The sequence below is a fragment of the Emydura macquarii genome, unplaced genomic scaffold (assembly GCF_026122565.2).
Source record: "Emydura macquarii macquarii isolate MOO-44397 ecotype Brisbane River unplaced genomic scaffold, CSIRO-AGI_Emac_v2 contig_2676, whole genome shotgun sequence".
NCBI classification, from domain to species: Eukaryota; Metazoa; Chordata; order Testudines; family Chelidae; genus Emydura; species Emydura macquarii.
The window spans coordinates 19,329,544-19,345,692 of record NW_027132813.1 but is presented as its reverse complement, the minus strand read 5'-3'; the positions used below and the strand labels follow the sequence as shown (position 1 = coordinate 19,345,692).

The 16,149-nt window shown below is 44.4% G+C and overlaps 1 protein-coding gene across 1 annotated transcript in view; it reads right to left on the bottom strand.

Moving 5' to 3' along the window:
- Window positions 1-10,065: 10,065 nt before the first annotated feature.
- RD3 (RD3 regulator of GUCY2D) overlaps window positions 10,066-16,149 on the bottom strand; it is a 29,731-nt gene continuing 23,647 nt past the window's right edge. The window contains exon 3 of the mRNA XM_067565409.1: window positions 10,066-11,991. Coding sequence (XP_067421510.1) covers window positions 11,694-11,991 — 298 coding nt within the window. The 3' untranslated portion in view covers window positions 10,066-11,693. The remainder of the gene's footprint in view (window positions 11,992-16,149) is intronic.

The window sequence follows — 16,149 nt, the reverse complement described above, 5'->3', positions numbered from 1 at the left end:
GGTGACCAGATAGCAAGTGTGAAAAATTGGAAGGGCAGAGGGATAATAGGTGCTCATATAAGAAAAAGCCTTGAACATTTGTCCTGTCCCTATAAAATCGGGACATCTAGTCACCCTTTAAAAAGTGTGGGGCTATGCCCATGCAGAGCTGTTTTGACACCCATATGGCACAACATTTAAAATATGTTTGAAGGTTTGTAAATATAAACGTTCATCTGCAGGTCAGTGTTGCTGCAGCTGCTGGGCTAAACTGGAGGTGGGGGCATGAAGATAGGGTAAGAGATCTGGATGAAACTTGAAGGGACTAGAATTATTGAGTGCATGAATGGTGACTAGGTGCCCTGGAGGGACACAGATGGGTGGCATGGAGCATTTCTCCTAGTCTCAGAATGGGAAGAGGTGGTGGGGGAATTGAGGATGGGATGATAAAGGGGTATGAGACTGGGTAGGGTGGGCACAGATATGGTACAGCACAGACAATAGGGAAGGAGATTCAAGAACCAGGGGACAGGGAATGTCAGTCTCTTATCTACATTAAAAAATAATAAGACACATACAACTTTGTGGATATAAAACTTTAAATTCTTCAATGTGAAGAAAAGCTCCCCCTGCATGTGGAGCAGAGCAAAACCAGGAAACCGGTCGTTGTGATGCCCAGAGTCACCATCTGCTTCCCAGGCTGCTCCTGGGGCAGTCCAACAGTTCATTGCCTCTTGTTGGGACTCTTGGGCCCTGACTGAGCTCTGTATGTACAATGCCTGGCACACTGAAACCCTAGTCCTAGTTGGGGGTCTCCAAGCACTACTACAATGTTAATAATCATTTTAGCACCAAGGAGCAAATGTAACCACTGCATGGAGTTTAATGAGTACCAGGTTAAAATAAAAATACCTGTTTTCTCTCCTCTCCCCCCATTTTGTGGTGCACTGATTAACATAAACAGACATGATTGGAAACAGATTCTGTAAGATTTAAATGCTGAGTTACATCTGTAAACCACTTAGCTTCAGAGAATGTTAGCTCCTTTGCAGTTTTTTAATCCTAGCTGTTTATCTCCTTAAATCTCAGCATCTGTATGCTTCCCCATTCACTGTTTGTGGGGTGGGTAGAGCATGTTGTCATCATCAGCAATCCTTCAATTCAAGAATGATCTCTACCACCAATTTACCTGTGGATCCTGAGATGACTTAGGAGTTCAATCCTGGAACAACAGTTCCACTCACAATAGGTACAGACATTTCCTAGCGGGTCAATTGCCTGCTGGAAGACATTTTTCTTTCCTCTCTCTCTTTCTCTCTCTCTCTCTCTCTCTCTCTCTCCAGTTTGAAGGGCTAGATGCTTCTCCTCAAAGCGGGCCACTGCCTGATGGAGGATATGGTGCCAGTGAAGTCAGTTGATGGCTTGCTCCTCCCAGCTTATGATGTCCATATCAGTTTTCTTAAGATATGCTTTCAGTGTATCTTTGTAGCATTTCCTCTGACCACCACAAGATCTCTGACCATAGGTGAGCTGAGAGTAGAGAGCTTGTTTTGGGAGGTAAAAATCTGGCATCCACACACAATGTCCAATCCATTGTAGTTGGTGCATAAGGATTGTTGCTTCAATGCTGGTTACATTGGTTTCAGTGAGGATGCTGATATTAGTGCAGCGATCTTCTCACGTGATGCGAAAGATCTTCCAGAGGCATCGTTGGTGGTACCTCTCCAAACTCTTAAGGTGTTGTCGGTAGGTCACCCAGGTTTCACATCCATGTAGGGATGTCAACTGTCTTAGATGTCTATCTTGGTGTCCTTCCATAAGTCATGATCCATGAAAACACATTGAACGAAGCAATTTCCCAAAGGAAGCACTTGTACACTGGATCCTGTGCTGAATCTCACTGTCAATTTTTGCGTTTTGAAAACATTGGCTACCAAGGTAACAGAAATGTTCGACTGTCTCCAAGTCTGTTCCTTGACAATAATTTGAGGTGGATCACATGCAAGACTTGAGGCGGGTTGATAGAGCACTTTAGTCATCTTGCCATTAAGTGAAAGTCCTAGGCTTTGGTAGACTTGTGCAGAAAAATCCAGTGTGGACTGATGGTCATTCTCAGTATGCACAAGAATGGCACGATCAGCATACTCAGGATCAATAATGGACATCCTGAGGATTTTAGACTTCGAGCAGAAACGTTGAAGATTAAAAAGCCACCCATCAATTCTATATTGGATATCAACTCCAGTGAGGAGACAGATGGTCTTTAACAAGGACCAGAATGACTGCTAAATAGATGGAGTACAGGGTTGGAGCAATAACACAACCTTGCTTAACCCCAGTTTTGATGACAAAAGGGTCCATCTCCAAACCATTACAAAGAATGGTAGCAGTCATTTGATCATGAAGAAGCCTTAAGACCTTAATAAATTTTGGAGGATAGCCAAATCTGGCCAGCACCTTCCACAGGGTTTCACGATTGACAGAGTTGAAGGTCTTTGTTAAATCGATTAAGGATATGTACAGGTCCTGACTTTGCTCTCAAGATTTTTCCCGGATTTGGCGGGCAACAGAGATCATTTCAGTTGTCCCGTGAGATTGTCTGAAACCGCACTGAGATTCTGGTACTATTTCCTCAGAAGGGGAAGTAATCGATTTAAGAGAATACAGGCAAGAATTTTCCCTGCTGTAGATAGCAAGACAGTGCCTCAATAATTTCCACACTTCGACTTGTCTCCTTTCTTAAAGATTATAACAATATTGGAATTTCTCAAATCTTCCAGAATCTTTTCATTATACCAGATTTGAGGGAAAAGTTCACAGAGCTTCTTTACCAATTCTTCACCTCCAAACTTATAGATTTCAGCTGGTATGCCATCTGGTCCTTCTGCCTTGTTGTTCTTAGTTTGCATGATGGCTTGTGTTACTACTTTGAGGGTGGGGGATCAGCAAGTGATTCTCTTTCATGTCGCTGAGGCATGGATTCAACAGTGGCATTAGATACAGTTGACTTATGGTTCAGGAGTGATATTTAAAATGCTCCTTCCATCTGGCTTTGATGGATTCACTGTTCTTAAGGTACATCAACTCATCTTGGGCTCAGAGTGGTCTGAGATCATGGGACCATGATCCATAAATAGCCCTTGTTGCCTGAAAAAAGCTCCTATCATGTTTCAGCCTTCAACTTGATCTCCTTGGCCCTTTCTTGCTACCACCTGTTTTTGATTATGTGAATTTTCCTTTAGGCTTCAGCCTTAAGTTGCTCTTATGACCTTTTCTTCTGTTGATGTGATATATCATTTTGTCATATGCTATGAGCTTTTCTTTTCTGGGCAAGCAGGCCTTGAATCTTTGCATCATTCTCATGAAACCGATCTTGGTGATGGCGGGTGACATAGCCCAAGCCAAAAGAATGTCAGCCTTTAATGCCTTCCAGAAATTTTCATTATCATCATCTGCTATAGGCATGGCGGTGAACCTCTCTTGAAGTAGTTTCTCCCGAGTCACTGTATCTTGAAGAGACTTGATATTGAATTTCTTTTGTACTGATTTTGCCTGCTTACAGTGCCTCACAGCGATCTGAAAGTTCATGATGTATCTTAAAAGCGATGGTGTGTCCAACAGTCATCGGTTCCATGAGTGGCCCTTGTGATGCAGACATCCTTCTGATCTCTAATTCTGATAGTAACATAGTCAAGAAAGTGCCAGTGCCTGGAGTGAGGATTTCTTCAGGGGGGTCTTATACTTCTCACTTTGTCTAAAGTTGGTATTCATGGTAACCAGGCCATGTTCTTTGGATTTACTCAGAAAGAGGATGCCATTGGAGTTGGCCTTCCCTAGGGCATAGCACAGGAGGGGGGTGTATATACACTGCGCTGACAGCAGGTTATGTATTTATCTAGAGTCAGTTTGCCCATTCTTGTCTGCTTCTTTGATATTTAATTGATAACTTGGACATTAGAACAGCTGGTGGTTTCGGCCGGATGTAAACAGATTACATTCCAACATGACACAGCTTTCATTAAAGACCACCAAAATTTCAGTTGCATTTTACTGCTTCCCTTTAAATTTCTTTTGCATTTAGTGCTGTAAAACAACACACAACCAATGCAACAAAAGCAGACCATTGCAGTTCTTTCCCTCTATGTGCTTGCACATGACTAGATTACAACTTGTGAACTACATGCTTGCAGAGGGGAGTAAGAAAAGATGGTTACTGACCTATAACTGGTGTTCTTTGAGATGTTGCTAATGTCTATTCTAAGTAGGTGTGCGCATGCCACATGCATAGTTTACCAGAAAGTTTTCCCTCAGAAGTACCCGCAGGGTTGGCTGTGGTGCCCTCTGGAGTCACATCACTATGGCACTCTATGTAGAGGCCTGCCGACCTCTGCCTCCTCGGTTCCTTCTTGCCAGTTGGCTCCGACAGAGGGGTAGGCAGGAATGGGTCTTGGAATGGACATGAGCAACACATCTTGAAGAACACCAGTTACAGGTCAGTATCCGTCTTTTCTTCTTCAAGTGCTTGTTCATGTCAATTCCAAGCAGGTGATTCCCAAGCCAGACCAAGGAGGTGGGGTCAGAGCTCAGATAACTATAGACTGGAGCACTGCTTTGCCAAATGCAGGGTCGTCTCTGGCTTGTTGAGTGATCGCTTAATGAACAGTGAATGTATGGATGGTGGACCACGTGGATGGTGGAGCACATCTGCAAATGTCCTGAATCGGAATTTGAGCCAGATAGGCCACCGAAGAGGCTTGAGCTCTAGTCGAATGGGCCGCAAGCTTAGGAGCCAGCACTTTCACTAAGTCCATAGCAGGTCCTGATGCATGAGGCAATCCAAGAAGAGATCCTCTGGGAAGACACTGGAAGATCCTTCATTCTCTCTGCCAGTGCCACGAAGAGCTAGATGGTCTTTCTGAACAGTTTGGTTCTCTCTCTATATAGAAGGCTAATGCCCTTCTGATGTCCAAGAAATGTAATCTATGTTCCTGATTGTTAGCATGTGGCTTCGGGTAGAAGACCGTAAGGAAGATATCCTGGTTTCTGTGAAACTGGGACACAACCTTCGGTAGAAATGCTAGGTGGGGACAGAGTTGAACCTTATCCTTAAAAAACACGCCATAGGGGTGTGACTCCAGGGGGCACCAGAGCTGACCCTGTGGGTACTTCTGAGGGAAAACTTTCCAGCGAACTGTGCATGCAGTGCGCGCACACCTGCTTGGAATCGACATGAGCAAGTATTTGAAGAACCACCTTCGCACCTCTCCACTGGCTCCTCAGAGAGCACAGGCCCTGGTGCATCAGTCAGCAGGGTTACCAACCTCTGCTCCTCTCAGAACAGGTGAGGAGCAGGGGTGGAGGCTTGGCTCTGCCCCTCTGCTCTGGCCAGCGTAGTGGAACTGGTGCAGAGATGTCACAATTTACTTTTTGAATTGACAAAAGTAAATTACTTTCTCCCCTCTGCCCCCCCCCCTGCCTGCACCGTGTCCCTTAGAAGGTGTCTCAGAGTCACATGCAACTAATGCAGGCAAAACCTGGACCAGTGATGCTAGACAATGGGAGGGCTTGGGTTACAGGGAGCAGAACATGCAGCTGCCGGGGTTTGTCCTGCGTGGCTCGTGATGATTCTGACTTTATTTTTGAATTGCTAGTGTTGTTTGTAGGCTAACGATGTTTAGGGTCACCAGGGGGATTTGGATGAGAGAGGGGAAGGGGAAGTTGTTGAGGTGGGGAAACAAGTTCCAGAGAAGAGGGGGCAGTGGAAGAGTAGCAAGAGACGGAAGGGACGGCAGCGAGAGTGGTGGCATGAAGGATGAGGCAGCCAATAAAATGTGCAGAGGGCGGTGGAGGGAGGAAGCACATGATCATGCAGGATGACCGCAGCAGATACCAATGGCCAGTGTGAGCAAAGCTCCAAACTGTTTACTTCTGCTAATAACCAACTCGCTCAACATTGGTCTTTTGCCTAACACTCATTTCTGCCCTTCCCTGGATGTGGGGAAAGCAGTGGACGTGATATACCTTGACTTTAGCAAAGCTTTTGATACAGTATTCCACAGTATTCTTATTAGCAAGTTAAAGAAATATGGGTTGTTTGAATGGACTATAATATGGATAGAGAGCTGGCTAGATCATCGGGTTCAACAGGTCGTGATCAATGGCTCGATGTCTAGTTGGCAGCTGGTAACAAGCAGGGTGCCCACGGGGTCAGTGCTGGGGCCAGTTCTGTTCAACAGCTTCATTAATGATTTGGGGGACGGAGTGGATTGCACCCTCAGTAAGTTTGCTGATGACAGTAAGCTGTGGGGAGTGGAGGATTGGGCCAAAGGAAATCTGATGAGGTTCAACACGGACAAGTGCAGAGTTCTGCACTTAGGACGGAAGAATCTTATGCACTGCTACAGACTGGGTACTGACTAGTTAGGCAGCAGTTCTGCAGAAAAGTACTTGTGGTTACAGTGGACAAGAAGCTGGATATGAGTCAGCAGTGTGCCCTTGTTGCCAACAAGACTAACGGTATATTGGGCCACATTAATAGGAGCATTGCCAACAGATGGAGGGAAGTAATTATTCTCCTCTATTTGGCACTGGTGAGGCCTTATTTGGAGTACTGTGTCAAGTTTCGGGCCCCCCATTACAGAAAGAATGTGGACAAATTAGAAAGAGTCCAGCGGAGGGCAACAAAAATTATTAGGGGGCTGGAGCACATGACTTATGAGGAGAGGCTGAGGGAACTAGGCTTGTTTAATTTGAAGAAGAGAAGACTGAGGGGGGATTTGATAGCAGCCTTTAACCACCTGAAAGGGGGTTCCACAGAGGATGGAGCTAGGCTGTTCTCAGTGGTGCCAAATGACAGAACAAAAAGCAATGGTCTTAAGTGGCAGCGGGGGAGGTCTAGGTTGGATATTAGGAAAAACTTTTTCACTAGGAGGGCGGTGAAGCACTGGAATGGGTTACCTAGGGAGGTGGTGGAATCTCCATCCTTAGAGATTTTTACGGTTCGGCTTGACAAAGCCCTGGCTGGGATGATTTAGTTGGGGTGATCCTGCTCTGAGCAGGGGGATTGGACTAGATGCTTTCTGAGGTCTCTTCAAACCCTAATCTTCTATGATTCCCCATCTCTTTCTTTTAAACAACATCTCCATGTCGCGATTTAACCAGCTGACAGAGCCCTTTCCTTTTGGAGGAGCTCTTGGCTGCCTCTCTTCATATATGCATAGGAGGAATATGGAAATGGTCCCGTGGGCCAAATCCAGCCCTGCTTTAACGCCATGGCTGTCTAAGCTATTACACCAGGCATGAATTTGGCACATAGTTTATTCATTCCTCTAAATGTTTGATCTTACCCAGTGATTGGATTTTCCCCTCATTTTGGCATATGAGTGTCCTTTGATATCAGAGGCTCAACTCGGAGCCTAAAGGAAATTTTGCAAGAGGTAAGCTGAAGCTTTTGTCCAGCTAAAAAGGAAAGGTGGTTTCTTTTCCTGGGAAATAGATGCTGTGGTTAGGAATGGTCTGACATTGGCCTGGCAGCCAGGTTCTCCTGCGCTGTAATCTCAGATCTGACGTGGACTCCAGCTGTGCGTTTGAGCAAGCCGCTAAAATTCTGACTAAAACAGGGATAACTGTCCTGTCTCTCAAGGGTGTTCGGAGGTCTAATGCTAATGAAAGTTTGTACCATGCTGTGATGGTGTCAGCACTAAACATACTGAGGGATTCCATGAGCCTTGTACATTGCTGTAGGAATTCACTCCTGTTTACTGATTATTTTTCTGGCTTGCTGAGTGAGACGAGTGTGAGATCAGTTTCCTACTATGAAAGAGTGAGTACAGAGCAGACACGATCCATGCTGTAATAATTGCTGTATATCATTTTATCAGAGTGCCCCTCCTTGCTCAGAAATCCATCATATATTGCATTGATACACCCAGGACTGAAGCTGCCAATACACAACATGCAAATGCCTACAAAAGGACTACAGTGCCACAGGGTGAAATCCAAGAGCATTTAATACGATAGGTGGTTTGGCTAATACATATAAAAGTTGATTGTAGTTTTTTAAAGTGTTTGGGTTAGTACTTTCTGCTAGGTTGTGTTGCTCTCTCTCCAGTGAGCACACATACTACAGAGCTAAGACCAAGCTAATTCTGTCATCAGAATTTGTATCATTAAAAAAAAAAAAATACACACGCTATCTATCTCAGGTGGCTACACAAACAATACCATATCACAAAGCAATTATCTGCCTGTCAAATGTTCACCTCTCTCTCTTTGACCCCCATTGGAAGTAGGCCAGCTCAAGCTGGATCTCAAATTTGGAAGCCCTGAGTTTCATTAATGCAATTCAAGCCTCTGCTCTCTCGCTCTAGGTGAGCTGTGTATCAAACAAACCACGATTTCCAGTGCTGTGCAAAAGTGGGTAGCCTAGGGTGGTTCATAGAGTAGCGTAGAGCTGATGTAGGGGTTATTCCAGCACATACGTGGGCAGCTGCTGAGGATTTGGTCCATAGTCTTAGTGTTTGTTACCCTGCCTCAGCTCTGCTTTTAGCCTGTGATTTGGAAGTGGTTTTACACTTCTGTTTTGGGCAAAACTCTGGCATGCGGCATGCTGGTGTAGGAGGAGCAGCAGAGTGGAGGGTCTTGGAGAAATGCTGCATGCACAAGGCAACGTGCTCTGTGTTCTGCCAACTGCCCACAGCACAGCTGGACCAACTTCAGTGGCTCTGGTCATGTAAGCATTTGGTAGGGCAGGCCCTATTTGTGCAGAACATTCAGCCAGGTGGCCATTGTCCCATGAAGGCTGCATGTTCCACCCTGGAGTGTTGCTGGTTGGCTGATATACTTCCCTCCCTCCCCCTTATTTTCTCCTCCTAATGCTCAAGTGACCACCACATTCATATTTGACCCTGTGCCTGCGAGAGAAGCAGCTCTCTGACCCATGCACGCCAAACTGCTCTCTCCCCACACACAGCACTGTGTGTTTCAGGTTAGCTGCCCCCTCTCTGAGCAGATAGCAGGGCAAAGTTATAGCCAGAGAGAACAAGGCTTTCCTGAAGCGATGGACGATGTTCTAGAAGTCAGACCTAGCCACGTGCAGCACTGTCTGCCACTCTGAGCCATCCCAACTCCTTAAATGAGTGGCCCCAAAACAGGCTGTGAAACTCACTCATAGGCAAGTGCTGCTTTTTAAAATATGCACACGTGCCCACCCAGTTTAGGCTTTGTCCACACTAGGACACTTTACTGGTGTAGTAGACTGGTATTCCTATAGCAGTAAAGCTTTCCTAGCATGGATACAGCTGTACTAGCAAAGCTGCACTTTGTACCAACATAGTAAAACCATCCCTGAAGAATGAAACACGCTCTTCTGGTAAAAAGCACAGCTTTGCCCATACAACTGTTTACACTAGTGTCTGCCTGTGGCACAGCTGCGTTGGTGCAGGATCACACCCCTGACCATATCGCTATGCTGACAGAAGTCTGCAGTGTAGCCTACTCTTTTTAGCTGGAAAATCAGCTGCTCAGTAGCACATGTACAGCACAAACAGCGAAGGGTACTAATGTTATCACAGTACAAATTCTTCCCTAAGAAAAACTCAGACTTTTGCTTCAGTTGTTCCTTTTGAAGATTGGCTAAGGGGCCGAATGTGCACTTGCTGCATTTAGGCGAGGCCCTATGGACCTGGCTTAAACTGTGCCTGTTTGTGCCAATGGTGAATGTAGGCCTAAACTGCTCACTAGATTGGTGTATCCCTTCTAATAGTCGAATGGAAGCATTGCTTTCCCCGGGCCTAGCAGATGAAGGGCCACTTCACACCAATATCATCCTGCATGGAGGTGGGGGGGGGGGGTCAGCTGCTTCTGTGGGAATGTACCTCCCTGTCCTGTGCCCCCAGAGTGACTCTCGCGTAGTCCAAGGTTCTGTGTGGGGTTATGCAAGGAGAGGTTGAGCCAAGGGCACGAGTGTTGGCAGGGGTCATGGTAAAGTTATTTGAATTAATAGCCTGAGACTACAGTATCTGCTCTAGGGCACCCATGTAGTGCTGCCAACTCCAGAGAGGGAGTTCTGGGGCCATGTGCCCATGTGGGAATCCACACTGCCAGGGAGGGAGCTGGAGGGCCACCAAAGACAGTCTAGAGACACAGGCCCCTTGTATGAATGACTTTCACCTCCAGCCAGTATCTGGTGAGTAGCAGGTTCTGGGAGGTGGGGTAAACCCTCCTTCCAGTGTGCTAAGCTGGGTCAAACTGCCCTAAGCAAAGCTTGAAGGCAGATGCTTTCTCTCATCTCCTTACCTAGGAGCTTTCCCAAGGGATAAAGGGTCCCACCCCCAGATGTTAAGAGTTAGTGCTGATGCAGCATCAGGGCTTTTTCAGACAATAGAGCCAGTCCTCCCCCTGGAAGTTCTCCCTAAGGACAGCAGGTTAGGCCACCCTCAGAAATAGTTATTGACATTGTCCTGCTTCTTCTAAGGGTCAATTTCAGACCCTCAATTTGTCTATAGTTTGTGATTTCTTTTTCCCCCTTGAAACAATTTATTGCCTCACTGGCCCTTTATACAGAAGAGCTCTCTTGATATCCAGGACAAAGATTAGAAAATGAATCTTCATTCTTTCCCTCCTGCGGAAATAAATCACTGCAGTAATTTGCTGGAATGACCTCTAGCACTTTAGGACACAGAAAGATCCCTATATGTGAATACTAATTTTTCCCCTAGTTATATACTCCAGTAATCTGCTTTCAGAAATTCAGCCTTGCCATTCATTTCAACCCATCTGCTTATTAAATGGAATATGAGATGCAGCACTTAGTGGAATTGCCTGGGATTCTCAGTATGAGACAGGTTTGATCCAGTGGGGTTTTAATACTTGGTTTATAATCTAATCTCTCCTTGCAACAAAAATGAAAATTGAGTAACTCAGAATCAGGCTTTTAATGGAGCCTCATGGGCACACACAGCTTTGTATGTGTGCAGTATCTGCATGTGCCACAGCTCGTGTTTGTGCATGCAGACAGGAGTTGTCTGCAAAGCTAGTAGTTAGAAATCTGACTGATCTTTATATGCAAAAAACTGAGCATCCACAAATTGGGTGCAATGGAAAATGTGACTCTCCCTGTTTAGGAAGGTTGTTGTCTATTTCATATGAAGAGACAGATTATTTTACAATCAAACTGAGTGGAAATATGCTGGAATTAGTGTTGATTTAAGAGGCCTCTCTCTAGTACTGAGATGAATAGAGTTTAATGTCTGTCAGCCAGCTGAATCACAGACCCTGATTTTGGTAGGTCAGATCCTGCAAGCCTTAATAATGCATGTAGCCCCATTGAATTAAATGGGATTACTCATGTGAACAAGGCCCCCAGGATTGGATTCACTGCACTGCAGACATACTAGGTTGGGACAGGTGGTGGTAATGCACCACGCACCAGACTGTTCAACAAGAAGAAACAATAAAACTGAAATAAGAAATTACCCTTGACTATCATGTTACTGTAAACCACTAAATTATAGCCAAAGCTTACATGGTAGGTGACATGGACTAGGTGCATCAGCATTAGTCATTATAGCCACAGCTCCCAAGAGAGAGAGACAGACAGAGGCAGAGAGAGAACTGGGGATGAAAGTAAAATGACACTTGGCTACAAAATGGTTAACTCGGCCTTAAAAACCAAATCAGCTCTCTCTCAAATCTCATTCTGGTTATTAATAGAGTCAGTAATCCTGGGCACTCCTAAACTCCGGCATACTCCATACTCTCCTGGTTGGCTCGGTGCCACGCTCCACGTCTTCCGAAATGGTCTTGATGTTGCTGCTGAACGGGGAAATCCTGGCCCGGGATTTAAATGTCATTAGGGACAGGCTGGTTTTGTGCTTTGTGTTCCACTGCCTTGCAAGCTTCTTGGCCTCTTCTTCCTCTTTGATTTTCTCAGTGGCTTCCTGCAGCACAGAGCGGAAGAGCCGGGATACTTCCTGTACCTCTGGTTCATATTCAGCAATAAGTTGCCGGAATCTGAAAAAGAAAATCAGTGCACAACTTTAATTTTAAAAAAGCCGAGTATTAATCCACGGTTTGATCTGGAAATTCAACTCCCATTTGGAATTGATTTGTTCATTTTTCAGCACTTCAGTGTGGGGCTATTTCGTTAGTTAATATGGGTGATAAGACAATTGTTAGTCCAGCACAAATTTGGTACAGCACTGGTCTGTGTTGCAAATCAGGACATACCTATGATGATGATAATGTTTTTGCGGTACCTTTTCAGTGAGGATCTCAAAGCAGTTTACAGACACTAATTAATTTAGCCTCACAACGCTCCTGGGCACTAGAGAGAAAGTATTATTTTGTGTGAGAGGTGGGAAAGCTGAGGCACTGAGAAGCAGAGTGACTTACAAAACGTCAGTGACTCAGTGGCAAAACTAGGTACAGAACCCATGACTCCTTGCCCTGTGATCTAACCACAAAGTTGTGTTCCCACCTGCAACTGGAGAGCGTGGAGTTCCACTCACCAGACTCACATAGTGGTAGCATATATATTCTCATTCTTCTAAACAAATATACACCTGAATGCTTTCCTGCCTGATAAATAATGACTGACCTTATATTAAGTGTTTTAAATTTAAATGACCGTGAATTACATCCATAAACAACAGACTTGTTTAATGCTGAGAACGGCATGTATTTAATAAAACCAAAACTAGATGATGCTTGTAAAGCACTTAGAGAGCCTGCCACAGAATTTAATAGGGATGAAAGCAATAAGTTTTTATAGACATTAAATCTGATTCTGCAAAAATTGTCCTAAAAACCTAAAGAATGACGTTTTCTATAGGGTTTTTTTTTTTTAAAACTATCCTATGGAATGTACTAGGGAATTATATATCTGCTCTAGAATTGTATAGGTTGATTTAAAATTCTACAGAAAGATCATCATTCCCTTGTATTCCAAAGGATTTTTCCATATGGGATTAAATAAATCCATGTGTAAATTCAAACTGTTTGACTATACAAGAATATCATTATGAAGCACTACTGCACTGAATTCATATTTAAACAATAGTTTTACATGGCCAAATATCTCAATGTGCTTCACTTACAGTGGTAACACAGTAAACATCTGAGCATTGCCCAGTGCTGCCTGGCGCTGAGTGCATTCAGCTCCAGTGAAAGCTAGTGGGAGTTGAAGGTGTTGAGCACATTCCAAGACTGAGCCTATAGTCTGATCCAAAGCCCAATGAAGTCAATTGACGATCTCCCATTGGGACTACAATGACTTTGGATCAGTTCCTTAATGCAGTAAAGCTCTTATGAACTGTGACTATTGGAGGCTGTGAGAACCCCTGCACACTTCCAGTTGGACTGAGAAGGTCTGATTCCACCACCCTATACTCACATGACCGTTCAGGACGTACATAAGATGTACATGCTTTTACCATTTAAAATAATAGTCAAACTGACTCAGATGCAGGGATTGAACAAATGGGGGATGGGGCAATGCATAAGGGTTAATGAATAATTATGTTAATTGATAGAGACATTTGGGAAAGTGTTTCTTTTAAGCAGCGCCCTCAGGCTGTGTTCTTGTCTCTTTGCTATGTGGAACTAGCAAAGGGATTTGCTTTATTCCCTCCATCATAGTCAGACACTTCCAGAAATGGGTCTATCTATCTAAAAATGAATCTATTCTGTCCACACCCTTGAAGTAGACTCCTCAGCAGGTAGGAAAAGTGCCCTCAGGGGATCTTTTACCCCACAGGAATGAATTCAATGGTACATTTCTGTATTAGCACTCACACCTCAGATTAGTAAAAGTGAAATCATTTTCTAACTCAAATTAACTTTTCACCTTTCTGCCTGTTGGCTAGCATGGACAAAATGAGACTGGGCTGGTCAGTTTCACTTCTGACTTTTCACAAACAGGAGGCTCCAGCATTTGAATAGGATTGTGTTTCAATGAACATAAACAACCCCAAAGCCTGTTTTCACATGATCAATGCTGGATTAAGCAGCAATGCCGGAGATGGAAAGAAAAACTGTGCAGTCGCTATTAACCTTTAAAAAAAGACATAATTTAGATTAGGTTTTGAGCTTCTGAAACAAAATGTGAGTGTAGATTCAGCCACTTGACTCTGCCCCTTATAATGTCAGCACTTTAGGTGCACGTAAATGCAGCAAAAGGAATTGCTACATAAGAGGTGTTCCTAGATATAAGGTGCAAAATGGTTATGTGGAACAAAGAGGTTGCTATTTCTCAGCAGGAAGAGTGGGTAGGTTATCACAGGCTCAGTGCAGGAGCAGCTCCCTCTCCAGCTGAGGTTTACGTGTCTGTCTAAGCTGCTGCACAAAAATATATATTAACTATGGCAACTTGTCCATCACAGGAGAAACACCTTTGAGACAGATCACCTTATTCAAGGATATGTTGTAACTTATAATAGAGAATTATTAATTGTAAGGGAGTAAATATATGACAGCAAACAGCTAGTTAGCACAAAACGTTTACTTCTTTGTAATTTTTCCAATTAAAAATAATGTATTAGCTAACACAGACTCGAGTCCTTTTTCCCTCATCTCTAATTTAATTTTGTTGCTTTTTGGCTCCTTACGAGGAGTCAAGATGGATATGATCTTCAATCATCTTACTTCTGTGCTTTCTTAATATAAGGTCTTTACTCAGGCAAAACTCTGTAGGAGTGTTTCTTGAGTAAGCACTGCAGGATTGGGCTTGAAGTTTGTAACTTGTTCTTCATGCGATTGGGGTGTAATCAATAAATCATGGGCAGGATGGTGGTTTCCCACATCAGGTCCTAGTTCTCATATTTCAATGGTTAAAATGGATTTGTGCATTTTTTTTTCCCCTCATACTTTTTCCACCTTCAGCATCAGTTAAAGACACGTTCTTCTGAGCACACAGTAATTGTACAAAAATCAAATTTAGACCGTTTCCAACACATGAAGGAAGGATGATGAGGGAGTCAGAGCATTCCACTCACTAAACACCATTGCCCGTCCCCTAGGACTTTGCCAAGGGAACTCATGCTCATCTGGCATATGGTTAACAAACTACCTCCCGGAGAAGAAATCTGCATGGCTCCCCTGTCATATTACCAGGGATGCTGCAGAGGACGAACCATCACTAACAACAGAGGAATGAGTGGTCAGATTAGTTCCCTTTTGACATGAGACATACTTAAGACACTTGCTACAGAGATGGCCCAGAGCAGTGGGTTTAACCATATAATCAGGGTCACTATGTTTCTCCCCTAAACTGTTTGGGTTCCCTTACATACCAAAACAAGCACATCCCTGATGCCATTCAGAATTGCACTCAGTGCATTCCTGAATCTTCCTCAGATATGGAGACAATCATTTACTAACATTTCCATGTCTGTATTAGTCAGATTAGCAGGGGTGCCAGTGAAAGTGGAATGCAAGGCTGATCCAGCAGTCCTGGACTTGGTGTAAAAGATGTGACGCAGAAGTGATAGAAAGACTGCTCTCACAAGGCACAGAGGTCAGTATCCATCAATTCCAGTGTCTCCTAGTGTAACAACACTGGTTCTCAACTGGGCATCCACAGCTCCCCTGGAGGACCACAAGCCAGGTTCAGGGTGTCCGTAAGGCCCCGCTCTTGAAGCCCTGAGCCCTGCTACCCCCACTGGGCTGAAGCCAGGAGCTGTGGGGTTGAAGCCTGGAGACGCAGTGCCCCCTGCAGGGCTAAAATCTGGAACTGTGGGGCTGAATCCCAAGCCTGGCGCCGTTCAGGGCTAAAGTTGGGAGTCTCAAAGAAAGGTTGAGAACCCCGCACAAGGAACGGAGTTCTTGCATGCATCTGTTCAATGGAATCAGGCTTACAACATGCCGGCATGGTCACCAGCCTTCTAGCCTGAGTTAACACTCTACCATTCTTTCAGTGAATAATTTCAAACCAGTCAATCTTTTATGATTAGCAAAACCCCCTAGTGCTGGGCAGGTAACAGCATTTTCTTACTCATCCAAAGATGACACCATTTATGAAGCATAATTTGTGATACTGGTAACTAACCTGAAACATGGTATTCAGATTATATATGACAGTCAGTCAATGCAACTTGTCTTAAACAACTACAGAGAGATCACCAAACGTTGGTGGCCTAGTACACGTCGCTCTTTCATGACAAATCAAACAAA